Source organism: Scyliorhinus torazame, chromosome 11, assembly GCF_047496885.1.
Source record: "Scyliorhinus torazame isolate Kashiwa2021f chromosome 11, sScyTor2.1, whole genome shotgun sequence".
In the NCBI taxonomy this organism is placed as follows: domain Eukaryota; kingdom Metazoa; phylum Chordata; class Chondrichthyes; order Carcharhiniformes; family Scyliorhinidae; genus Scyliorhinus; species Scyliorhinus torazame.
This window is the reverse complement of record NC_092717.1, coordinates 88,006,186-88,019,937: the sequence shown is the minus strand read 5'-3', so window position 1 is coordinate 88,019,937 and position 13,752 is coordinate 88,006,186. Positions and strand designations below refer to the sequence as shown.

Sequence of the window (13,752 nt, the reverse complement as noted above, 5' to 3'; positions counted from 1 at the left end):
GACCGCTGAGACTCCCGTTCCCTTGGGTGCAGGAACCTCCAAGGGTCCATCCCTCCCATTTCCACCATTAACCCAGCCAGCGCCTTCGCCCCCCCCCCCCCCCGATGAGACCAGCGAGCGCGGCCGTGATCTGTCCAACCTTGGCTCCTGCACCAAGTTCCAGACACCCCAACAATCAGCTCATGCGTGTCCAAGTCGGGAATGGCCCCAAACACCTTCCTCGCTAATCCCACATCGTCCCAATTGGGACCATATACACTTAATAGCGCCATTAATCTCCCGTCCAGCGCCCCTGCCACAATCACATATCTACCCCCCTGATCTGCCACCACCACCTCCATCTGGAAGCGTACCCTTTTGCTGACCAACACCGCTACCCCTCGAGCCCTTCCATCAAATCCGGAGTGAAACACTTGGCTAACCCAGCCCTTTTTAAGTCTCACCTGGTCCTTCACCCTCAAGTGAGTCTCCTTTAGCATTGCTACATCGGCTTTCAAACTTTTAAGATGCGATGCGCAAGCACCCTTGACCTCTTGACTGGACCTCCTAGCCCTCTTATGTTCCACGTGACTATCCGTACTGGGGGTCTCTAACCCCCCTCCCCCCTTTCTTATCCACCATCACCATACCACCGGGCTCTACCCCATAAGCCTGACCCGCCCCTGTCCATTGTTAACATCGAACCCCTTCCCCCCCCCCCCCTCCCAAGAACCCCCCCTACAAAAACATCCCCCAACATCCATCCCCCCCCCCCCCCCTCTCGCTCGCCTCGTAGGGCCATTGAAGCCTGCTATCCAGGCTCCAACGTCCGCAGCCCTCCTCTCACCTCACCCCCGTTCACTAACTGACTTTAGTTAGCTAGTGCGGGTGGCTCCCCCGGCCAAGACATCTCTCCCCCTTCCATCCAGTCCCAGAGAAAGAAACACCAAAACAAACCCAACAATCCAACCCCTTCAATTCACTAACATAACATTTAACCGTCGCAACACAGAACGCCATTAACTTGATCTCTGTAACACTGCAAAGAGAAGTAAATTGCAATACAAATCAGTAAAAAGAAAGTTGTAACATTTATACATTTTCCAGCTGCTCAAACACAGTCCACAGTCTCTCTTCAGTTCCACTCTTCACGTCTGTCCCAAGCCTTCTGCCCTCACGAACGCCTCAGCCGCCTCCGCTGTCTCAAAATAAAAGTCTTTGGCGTTATATGTTACTCTCAACTTCGCTGGGTACACCATACCAAATCGCACCCCCTTTTGTACAAAGCCGCCTTCACTCGCCCAAACACTGCTCGTCTTTTTGCCAACTCCACCGTCAAGTCCTGGTAGATCCGAACCGTAGTACCATCCCACAGCACCTCACGCTCCTGCTTCGCCCAGCTTAATACCTTCTCCTTCATGCAAAACTTATGGAAGCAGATAATTACTGCCCTTGGCGGCTCGTTCACTTTGGGCTTCGGCCTTAATGACCGATGAGCTCGGTCTAGCTCGTACAGGGTGGGGCTCTCCCCCTCCCCCATCAGCTCCGCCAACTTCTTAGCAAATTATTGTGTTGGCCTGGGGCCCTCTGTCCCTTCGGGCAAGCCCACAATTCTCAAATTGTGCCGCCTTGAGCGGTTTTCCAAGTCTTCCAGCTTTGCTCGGAGTCCTCTGTTAACTCCACCACACTCCGCAGCTCGTCCCCCATCGAGGTGACCTGGTCGCTGTGTCCTCCACTTCCTTCATCTTCTCACCCTGCTCTCTCACCTTGGCCGATGCCTTTGCCACCGCCACCTTCACTGGGCCGATTGCCTCCTCCACCAATGACTTCAACGCGACCGCCGTCTCCTTCCTCAAGGCCTCCATGTGCCTCGCAAACTGTTTTTCCAGCTCCACCGCCATCACCTCGGTCATCTCTGTTTAGCACAGGGCTAGACAGGGGCTGTTTAGCACAGGGCTAAATCGCTGGCTTTAAAGCAGACCAAGGCAGGCCAGCAGCATGGTTCAATTCCCGTAACAGCCTCCCCGAACAGGCGCCGGAATGTGGCGACTAGGGACTTTTCACAGTAACTTCATTGAAGCCTACTTGTGACAATAAGCGATTTTCTTTCTTTCTTCTTCTTTCTTCTCCACCGTAAGTAGTGCGGCCCCATCTTTCAGTTCGGCTTCCGCCATCCTGTCAACACTTTTGCTCGTCTTCTCCTTCAGCGGCGAACCCACGTTTCCTCCTTTCTTCGATGCTGCTCTTCGCATCCTTTAGCGGCTTATTGTTTTTTATCTTCTTTCTTTTCTCCTCTCTCCCCCTTCACCCTCCTGTCCTTCATCAATCTGACTTATTCTTTTTTTGAAAAAAAAAGGGGAGAGAAAAGAAAACATTTACCAAACTCCCTTAAACCTTCTTTCTTTCTCCTCTGCAATCACCCAGACCTCTCCTGGGACCAGGCTTCAGCCTTCTTTCTTCCTCCTAGGTGGGAGCCATCCAACGTGGAGCACCTTCTCTACATAGTGCCCTGGCCTCGGGCCTGTCGCCTCGGCCTCCTCGTAGCTCCGCCCTCGCTGCTCTGACCTCGACGCCACACTGGGCCCAGCGCCTCAGCCCCCGCCGCCCGACACCCGCGCGGGGTTCTTCGCCGGTTTTTAACCAGCCACGCTGGCTGCTTGTGATGGCCCCAAAGGCCGACGATAGTCGGGGGGTACGTGAAGACTCGGGGATTTCCCTGGAATCGCGGCCACTGGCAGGAGTTCTTGGTGCTGCGGCCGCCCTGCTCACCCACGCCACCGGAAATCCCCTCATTGCTGTACTATAACAATGATGTTGATGCAATGGAGAGGGTGCAAACATAATCTGCAAGTGAGATGTCAAAAATGTGAAGTTACACCAATCGAGAAATTATGAACAAATGGGGTGCCTCGTCCCTTGAAAAGAGAAGGCCGGAACCTGATAGGTTCCTTAAAATTATGTAACATTTTGATAGACGAGGCACAGATTGTCTTTTCCATTTGTGGCGAAGAGAAAAACTAACCATCAGAATAAGATGGACACTCAAGGATTCAAACCGTGTTCAGAAGAAACCTCTTCACCCAGAGACTGGAGAATGTGAAAATCGTTACCACAGGAAATATCGGAAATAGGAGCAAGAGTAGGCCATTTGGCCCTTGGAGCCTGCTCTGCCATTCAATATGACCATGGCTGACCATCCAACTCCGTAATCTGTTGCTGCTTTTCCCCCATATCTTTGGATCCCTTTAGTCCGAAGAGCTATATCTTACTCTTTCTTGAAAACATATGTTTTGGCCTTGACTGTTTCCTGTGGTAGCGAATTCCACAGGCTTACCACTCTCTGGGTGAAGACATTTTTCCTCCTCTCAGCCCTAAAAGGTTTACCTGTATCTTTAGACTATAACCCCTGGTTCTGGTCATCCCCACCATCAGGAACATCCTTCCTGCATCTATCCTGTCTAGTCCTGTTAGAATTTTATAGATTTCTAAGAATTCCCTCTGATTCTTCTGAACTCCAGCGAATATAATCCTAATCAACACAATCTGGTCCCATACGTCAGTCCCGCCGTCCCAGGAATCAGTATGATGTACCCTCTCTGAAGTGATTGAGGTGAAGAAGATAGATAGGGTGGGAAGAAGATGAGTGTTTATGTTGATAGAGGAGTAAAAATGTGGAGAAGCGAAAATGGAGATAATTGCAGGGAAGTGGAATTCAGGCTGAATGACTTGCTTGCGTTGTACATTTTGTGTAATTCTAAATCTTAAATACAATCATAATTAATATATTGTCCACATTATAGTAATTGCTAACATAAATAATCATTTTTTTAAATTTAGAGTACCCACTTCATTTTTTCCAATTAAGGGGCAATTTTAGCCTGGCCAATCCACCCTAGCCTGCACATCTTTGGGTTGTGGGGGTGAAACTCATTCAGACACTGGGAGAATGTGCAAACTCCACACACAGTGACCCAGAGCCGGGATCGAACCTGGGACCTCGGCGCTGTGAGGCAGCAGTGCTAACCACTGCAACACCGGGCTGCCCTATAAATAATATTCATGACTACTTCATACATGGATTGAAATAGTTAATGGAATACTGTTTTAAGCATTACAATAAAGGCATCCAAAACTTCAGTTTATTCCGTCATTGCCCATAAGTCAGTGGTACCTTGGCAGAAATCTCCCTCTTCACTCCAGTTGAAGAATGCACAGCTTTGAAGCACAATGAAGATGAAAAGGTTGTGATGACACTGCTCTACTACTTGTGGTTAACCTGGGGATTTCTAGCAAATAAGACATTGGAGAAATCCAGTTTTGAGATGATGAGGTTAGGATTTTGGTAATTGTAAAGGTAAGGTACACACAGGTGATGGTCCAAAAATGAAAGAAAGCGGTGTAGTGAATGAATATAAGAGAAAGTTGATCTTGTGATCAAACAGCACACCAAGGTTCAATATCTCTGATTGATTAAATCCAAGACTGAATTGTGCAGGTACTTTTACCAGAGCAGTTTCATGCTATTGGCCACCCCAAATAAATTTTGTGAGTACCCAAACTTACTTTAGAATAGACCATTATATCTGATATTGTGAAGGCTCTTTCCTTTCACTTCAATGACTAAAGTGCCATTTTATCATGAAATTAATTGATTCCATATCTTCTTCAAGATTTGTAAGGGGTTATTTTGATGAAAGCCTGAAAATGGACACCATGTGGTTGTTTGTTGATAAAACATACCAGTTTGAAAACGTGGGGCTGGATTCTCCCTTCTTGCCTGTCGCAAGGATGCCACGGGCGAGCCCCGTACAATGGTGAACTCCATTGACCTCGGACAGGATTCTCAGATTACCAGGCGAACGCGGCCGGAGAATCCCGTTCGTGGCTTTGCAGATAATTGATGATTATCGTGATTTAATGAGCCTGGAGGTGCTAAAACAAAAACCTGAAAATTTAGCGCACACAAACGCTATTCAGATGCAATTTTTATGGAGTGGTATATGTAGCCTCTAGTGCTCCAAATTCACTGATGGCATGGAGTGCACTAGCTGACATGCAATGGAATATTTCAGGCTAATTCAGTCCACGCAGGAGCGCACATGGGCCCTCTGATGTGGAACTCAAGATTCAGAGGAGGAGGGATGTTCTGTACCCTCAAGGGTGAAGGAACCTGTCTCACTCTCCTGCAGTAGTCACTATGCTCTCACCTGCTTTCATTCCTCCTCAAGACTAAGGTGGATCTATAGCAAGATCCCCATGACCAAGCATTCCCTTTCTCCTGGTGACTGTAAGGTCTCAGCACTCAGTTTAGGTGAAGTTCTCAGAGGATTTCTGAGAAAAATGTTGCTTGAGTTTTTAAAGGTTCCCAGAAAATTTCCTGATGTATTTCAAAAGTTCTGTTCAAGTGCAGTCTATCTCCAGCAGTAAGTGAACAATGAAATGTCTTTGAGTTCTGGAAATTCTCAGCAACAAGTTCTTCACTTCTGTTCAGCTTACATTAAGTAAGGTCTTGAAGTGCTAGCCATCAAAATAACGTTTAGCCAACAGCCAATTTTATTATCAATCGGGCCTTGATAATAAAATTGGCTGTTGGCCTAAGGCAACTGTTCCTAGCATATGCATCAGTTTCTTTACCAAGATGGCATCTTGCACGAAAAGTGCAAGAAACCAATATTGCTGCTAAAGACCCCAACTTGACCAACATATAAAATATATGGGAAAATTAATTTACTTAAAAGTATTTCATATTCTCGTCTCAGGATCTTGAAATGAAAGTTCCCACAAGGAAAATTGCAAAAACAGCATCCACAGAATCCGAGCCCACTTCAGTACTTCAACCAAACCCAAACCCATGTGCAACAATTGTAAAATGTACACATGTTGATAAAGATGGTAAGTCGATGTTCCAATTATTCTGTAGCATTTAAATGATTGAACTGAAATTTGGACTTCAGTAACGCAGCATAATACTTCACTGCTTTAAAATATTGAAACTTCTGCATTTGTACTAACTGATTTGGTTTGTAACTGAGTACTCTGTTCATTTGGGAAAGATTTTCAAAATGTGCATGCGCTATATTAAATAAGAAATATTAGTGTTATTTTCTGGTATCATTCAGTGATTTGGTGATATTACTTCGATCCTTCTTCGCCCCACAGTGCAGGTTGATATTGGATAGTTAATCAAATATGTCGGCATTCCTCCATTTTACCACTTTAAATTTATGTGCAGTGTGCATGGTGCCCATGCCCAGTGGCACTTTCACATTGTGAATGTAACTATTGGCCTGTACTGTTTCCTTCGGCAATGATTTGATGAGCTTATTAATAGTGTGACCACCTTATTGAGAGAGTGGTCTTATAGTTTATATTAATCAAGGATCCAAAGGCAATGTAACATCAGAGGTGCTAGTACATGAAAGAACACTTTAATGAGGAAGGGTTTAATTGCTTCAGCATGATCAATGTACAAATGGACAGAAACATGATAAACCTGTCACAATATATGATAATTGTAAGAATCAGAGGGCACTTCTGGGAATGAGAAACTAGTGGCATGTCACTGCTCTTGTGTGTGTACCTACCAGCAGCAGTAGAGAGGCAGAGAAGCAGGCTGCCTGCTTTCCCACTGAAGTCTGTAATGAGTAGAGCTACATACAGACTTAATAAATTGCCTAGATAATGTGTTTTAAAATGAGATATTGGAAAAGGTTTTCCTTAATTGTTCAGCTGCAGTGTTTGAGCTGATGTATTTTCAGAGAAAACCAGCTGGGCCATTGTTTAACTGAGGATGATAGTACTGATAGGTTATACTGAAGAATACTCCTCAGGAGTCTTCAAAATAATTAAGTGGTTCGATAGGATGAACGTAGAGTATGGTTACAATTGTTGAAGTACGGAACTAGAGGACATAAATCGTCCCTCACAAATTCAAAGGGGTATTCATGAAAGTTTAGAGTGGCTAGAACCTGCAATCTTTGGCATATTGAGGTGATTGGATTCACTTAAGGGGAAATTATAAATCCATGAGGGAGGAAGGAATGGAAAGATATGAACGTTGGATTAGATGAAGAGGGGTGGGAGGAGGTGGGTGTCAAGCATAAGCACTAACATGGACTAGTTGGACTGAATACACTTTCCGAACTGTAAATTCTATGCAGTTGGAAGGGAATCCTCATCTCTGTTATCTAGGATCAACTTGCCCCAGTTCTTGGGATGTAAATTCAAGTTATCGTTGATGCAGATCAGCAAAACACTCCTGTTAATAGGTCCCTCTGGCAACTGAGTATAAACGGGCTGGTTTCCCCAATCACTATTTTTAAATCATCTCCCAACTTACTTTTCCTATCCCTTTCTGATATCATTGACAGTTGATGTGTAGAAGTTGCCCTCCAGTACTTTCTCTTAAATATGCATTGTTCATATGTGACTTCTGAGTGCTAGCTGATAATCTGGCTGTGACAGTTGATGAGCTAACATTAATCCAGTTTCATCTGTCATCCACACTTATGCAACTCCAGTGGAACAAAGAACTACTGTGGAAAAGTGGAATGCAACAGAATGCTGTAAATCTGAAATAAAAACAGAAAATGCTGGGGGAAAAATTCAGTAGGTTAGGCTGCATCTGTGTAGAGAGAGATGTTTCAGGCCAGTGACTTTTTCATCATAACCACCATCCAATTCGGAACCCACAAATGCTACAGTCTATTGCAGCAACCTTACTGAATCGTGAAAGAAGCACTCATTAAATGGCATTCAACGTTTCTTTGGGGTGAAAATTTGGTAGGGCTTCAAAGCCTTCACCAGTGTCAAACATCAATAATCAATATTGGCACTGTGGTAGTATGTATTGGGGGTCATGTGGGACTGGAAGCCCTAATGTCATTGGCTGACAGATCCCGGGTCCTGGTTGGCCGTTGACCTCAAGCTCCGCCCTGAAGGCAGAGTATAAGAAGCCGGAGTCTTCCCCCGCAGGCCAGCTTACTATCGAGCTGCGGGGGAACAGACACGCTTAATAAAGCCTCATCGACTTCACTCTATTCGTCTCATGGAGTCTTTGTGCGCTACAATTTATTAAGCGTGCCTAAAAAGGACTATGGAGCTCAGGATCATTCCGGAATGCCTGAGGATCAGCCCCCACGCAGTGAACGCGGCAGCAGCCTTCAAGCACTGGCAGACTTGCATCGAGGCCTACCTCAGAACGACCACCGGCCGAGTCTCAGAAGGCCAAAAACTGCAGGTCCTGCACTCGAGGGTGAGCACGGAGATTTTCTCCCTCATCGAAGACTCGGACGATTTCCAGACGGCGTTCGCAGCACTGAGAAGTCTCTACGTTCGCCCAGTTAACCAAATCTACGCTCGCTACCAGCTCGCGACGAGACGGCAAGCTCCTGGAGAATCGATGGACGAGTTCTACGCCGCGCTGCTGATTTTGGGACGAGCCTGCAGCTGCCCGTCAGTGAACGCAAACGAACACACGGACATGTTAATGCGCGATGCTTTTGTGGCAGGTATGCAATCCTCCCAAATCCGCCAAAGACTTCTAGAAAAAGAGTCGCTAGGACTCTCAGAGGCACGGGCCTTAGCAGCCTCCCTAGACGTGGCCGCGCGTAATACCCACACCTACGGCCCCGACCGCGCGGCAACCCATTGGGCCCCGTACGTACCCGTCGCGGCAAACCCCCTACCCCCCCCCCCCCGGACACGCCACAGGCTTGCGCGGTCCAAACGCCGAGTCGCACCGGGGGCACCCGCTGTTATTTCTGCGGCCAGGCGAAACACCCCCGACAGCGCTGCCCGGCCCGCACAGCTATCTGCAAAAGCTGCGGGAAAAAGGATCATTTTGCGGTTGTGTGCCGGCCCCGCGAGGTCGCCGCCGTCCCGGGAGCACAGGGAGCCCTGCAAGCAGTTTACGCGCCCCAACCCCCCCCAGCACGCCATGTACGACCCGCAGCCGCAGCCGCTCTGGGTCCCGACCACCGCGGTCCCGGGAGAACTGGGAGCCCTGCACGCCGCCTACGCTCCCCAACCCCCCTCCCCGCAGCCCATGCATGACCCGCCGCCGGCGCTACCGCTTTGGGTCCCGGCCAACACTCCACGGAGAGGAGGGAGTTTTCCGCGTCCCTAACGCCACCCTAACCCCCACCCCGCGCCCCACGCCTGACCCGCCAGCGCCACCTACTTGGGCCCCGACCACCGCTGTCCCCGGCGAGGGAGCTCCGCACGGTCCCAGCGCTCGCGGCCCCACGCATTACCCGCCGGCGCCGCCGACTTGGGCCCCGACCACCGCTGTCCCCGGTGAGGGAGCTCCGCGCGGTCCTAGCGCTCGCGGTGAGGGAGCTCCGCGCGGTCCTAGCGCTCGCGGTCCTAGCGCTCCCCAGCCCCCCCAGCACACCATGTGCGACCCGCAGACGCCGCCATTTTGGGTCCCGGCCACCATGAGGGGAGGAGGGGCGCCGCCATCCTGGACCGCCCCAGACCTGTACGACGCATGGGGGCGGCCATTTTGTCCACCCCCGCCGCCATCTTGTGACCCCCCAGCCACGTGCGATGTATGGGGGCGGCCATTTTGTTCATCCCCGCCGCCATCTTGGACGGCAACAATGGACCCCACTCCACTACTACAACCACGGCTCGCTTCGATTACGCTCGATCAAGCCCGGCCCCGGACACTCCAGACGACGACGACAACGGTACTAATAAACGGCCACGAGACGCCATGCCTAGTCGACTCCGGGAGCACGGAAAGCTTTATACACCCCGACACGGTAAGACGCTGTTCCTTGACCACCTATCCCAGTGCACAAAAGATTTGCCTAGCTGCAGGATCCCACAGATCCGGGGATTCTGCATAGTTACCCTAACGGTGCAGGGGAGGGAGTTCAAAAACTACAAACTAAACGTCCTTCCCCAACTCTGTGCCCCCACCTTGCTGGGATTAGATTTCCAATGCAATCTACAGAGCCTTACGTTCAAATTCGGCGGCCCCATACCCCCACTCACTATCTGCGGCCTCGCAACCCTCAAGGTGCAACCCCCGTCCTTGTTTGCGAACCTCACCCCGGATTGCAAACCCGTCGCCACTAGGAGCAGACGGTACAGCGCCCAGGACCGGACCTTCATTCGGTCCAAGTCCAGCGGCTACTAAAGGAGGGCATAATCCAGGCCAGTAATAGTCCCTGGAGAGCGCAGGTGGTAGTAGTGAAGACAGGGGAGAAACAAAGGATGGTCATTGACTATAGCCAGACCATCAACAGGTACACACAACTAGACGCGTACCCTCTCCCCCGCATATCCGACATGGTCAATCGGATTGCCCAATATAAAGTCTTCTCCACCGTGGACCTCAAGTCCGCCTACCATCAGCTCCCCATCCGCCCAAGTGACCGCAAGTACACAGCCTTCGAGGCAGACGGGCGATTATACCATTTCCTACGGGTCCCTTTTGGCGTCACAAACGGGGTCTCGGTCTTCCAACGGGAGATGGACCGAATGGTTGATCAACATGGGTTGCGGGCCACGTTCCCGTATCTCGACAATGTAACCATCTGCGGCCATGATCAGCAGGACCACGACGCCAACCTCCAAAAATTCCTCCAGACCGCCAAAGCCTTGAACCTCACGTACAACGAGGACAAGTGCGTTTTTAGCACCGACCGGCTAGCCATTCTGGGCTACGCAGTGCGCAATGGGATAATAGGCCCCGACCCCGAACGCATGCGCGCACTCATGGAATTTCCCCTCCCACACTGCCCAAAAGCCCTGAAACGCTGCTTGGGGTTCTTTTCGTACTACGGCCAGTGGGTCCCTCAGTACGCAGACAAGGCCCGCCCCCTAATACAGACCACGACCTTCCCTCTGTCGACAGAGGCTTGCTAGGCCTTCAGCCGCATCAAAGCGGATATCGCAAAGGCCACGATGCGCGCCATCGACGAGTCCCTCCCCTTCCAGGTCGAGAGCAACGCCTCCGACGTAGCTCTAGCGGCCACCCTTAACCAAGCGGGCAGACCCGTGGCGTTTTTCTCCCGGACCCTCCACGCCTCAGAAATCCACCACTCTTCAGTAGAAAAGGAAGCCCAAGCCATAGTGGAAGCTGTGCGACATTGGAGGCATTACCTGGCCGGCAGGAGATTCACTCTCCTCACCGACCAACGGTCGGTAGCCTTCATGTTCAATAGTGCACAGCGGGGCAAAATCAAAAACGACAAAATCTTAAGGTGGAGGATCGAGCTCTCCACCTTCAACTATGAGATTTTGTATCGTCCCGGAAAGCTGAACGAGCCGTCCGATGCCCTATCCCGCGGCACATGTGCCAACGCACAAATTAACCGCCTCCAAACCCTCCACGAGGACCTCTGCCACCCGGGGGTCACTCGGTTTTACCACTTCATCAAGTCCCGCAATCTCCCATACTCTTTAGAGGAGGTCCGTACAGTCACAAGGGACTGCCACATCTGCGCGGAATGCAAGCTGCATTTTTTCAGGCCAGATGGAGCGCACCTGATTAAGGCTTCCCACCCCTTTGAATGCCTCAGTCTCGATTTCAAAGGGCCCCTCCCCTCCACCGACCGCAACGCATATTTTCTTAATGTAGTGGACGAATACTCCCGCTTCCCTTTTGCCATTCCCTGCTCCGACATGACCGTGGCCACAGTCATTAAAGCCCTGAACAGCATCTTCACACTGTTCGGTTACCCCGCATACGTCCACAGCGACAGGGGGTCCTCTTTCATGAGTGACGAGCTGCGCCAGTTCCTGCTCAGCAAGGGCATAGCCTCAAGCAGGACGACCAGCTACAACCCCCGGGGGAACGGGCAAGTAGAAAGGGAGAACGGCACGGTCTGGAAGGCCGTCCTACTGGCCCTACGATCCAGGGACCTCCCAGTTTCACGCTGGCAGGAGGTCCTCCCGGACGCTCTCCATTCCATCCGGTCGTTATTATGTACGAGCACTAATCAAACGCCACATGAGCGTCTCTTTGTCTTCCCTAGGAGGTCCTCCTCTGGACCGTCGCTGCCGACCTGGCTGGCGGCCCCAGGACCCATCCTGCTCCGAAAGCATGTGCGGGCATATAAGGCGGACCCGTTGGTCGAAAGGGTTCACCTCCTCCACGCGAACCCCCAGTACGCCTACGTGGAGTACCCCGACGGCCGACAGGACACGGTCTCCCTGCGGGATCTGGCGCCCGCCGGCAACACGCACGCCCCCCCGACACCATCAACCCAACCCCCCCCCCCTTCCTGCCACCGCCGCACCCCGCGACCGCCCCCTTCCCAGGAGGATCGGTTCACCTCCCCTCAGCTCCGACCAAGAATCAAGCCCAAGCTGAAACCGTACGGCTCCTGGAGGCGACAACACTGGTACAAGCACCACCACCACCGCCGGGGCCGAGGCGATCGACACGGACGACCAGACCGCCCGACCAACTCGTGGCGTCAATGTAAAACAAATATGGACTGTTCACAAGAACATTTTGCTTTTCTTCCTATACCCTCTGTAAATAGTTGCAACAGGACGAAATTGTCCAATACTGTCTTGCCATGTGAATGTTTTGTCCTCCCAGGACCAGCCCTGTAAACCCTTACCACCATACGAAGCATCACCCCGCCGGGTTCATTTTTGACAAGGGGTGAATGTGGTAGTATGTATTGGGGGTCATGTGGGACTGGAAGCCCTAATGTCATTGGCTGACAGATCCCGGGTCCTGGTTGGCCGTTGACCTCAAGCTCCGCCCTGAAGGCGGAGTATAAGAAGCCGGAGTCTTCCCCCGCAGGCCAGTTTACTATCGAGCTGCGGGGGAACAGACACGCTTAATAAAGCCTCATCGACTTCACTCTATTCGTCTCATGGAGTCTTTTTGCGCTACCGGCACTATTGAGTGATTTGTCAGATTGTGAAAACTCAGATAATTGGCTTCAGCTTTCTCCAGACATAGAACCAAAAAGTTAATGTACATTGAGTTTATACAATAATAATACAAGCCAGTACTACAACAGGATGACATTTTCTTCATCTTCCTCTTGCCTCACTCATTCATTCTCTGATTTCCATCTGTCTCTTTTCCCTCCCCCCCCCCCCCCCCTCTCCTGCCGCTCTCCTCTTCCAGGCTGCGCTTTCCCCTATCCTCTTCACCACTTCCCACTTCCATTTTATCCTCCTTTCATGATAACTTTTTGAGTTTTGTCTTTTATGCCCTTTGCCAGTGGCAGCTACAATTCCATCTTCCCCACAGTCATGTTGATTTCCAATACAATAAGCAATATCATTGTTTTTCTGTAAATACATAAGGTCCATTTTTTACTTGAGATGGTTGAGATAATATGCTCATTGATTTTAAACTATTGATTCAGGGACACAATCAGAAAACATTCAGTGGAGCATAGATCCAGAATTAGATTGCAAGATGGACACCTCAGAAGTTGACTTAAAGGTAACCAACCATATAAATATCAAACTATTTTTAAAATATTGTATTTCAGGTATATTCTGTATTGTTTTGCATGTTCATTCTTATTTGAAATCAGAAATTGACAGCACAGAAAGGAGACCATTTAGCTCATTGAATCTGTGCCAGATCTTTGATAGAGCAAACCAAAACTAATTCCATTGCCCTATTCTCTCCCCATAACCTTTTATCACACACTATTTCAAATATCCTTGTGTTTAGATTTTGTCTGTTAAGGTGGAATTTTTTTAATAGCTTTCCTGACTGTCCTTGATATTCCTGGATAAAATACCATTGAGACATGAGACCACTACCAAGGTGGACAAAGA

At 50.0% G+C, this 13,752-nt stretch overlaps 1 protein-coding gene across 3 annotated transcripts in view; it reads left to right on the top strand.

Moving 5' to 3' along the window:
• rbbp8 (retinoblastoma binding protein 8) overlaps positions 1-13,752 on the top strand; it is a 243,628-nt gene that overhangs the window by 207,597 nt on the left and 22,279 nt on the right. For all 3 annotated transcript variants that reach the window (XM_072467446.1, XM_072467444.1, XM_072467445.1), the window contains exons 13-14: positions 5,739-5,871; positions 13,329-13,408. In XM_072467446.1, coding sequence (XP_072323547.1) covers positions 5,739-5,871; positions 13,329-13,408 — 213 coding nt within the window. The remainder of the gene's footprint in view (positions 1-5,738; positions 5,872-13,328; positions 13,409-13,752) is intronic.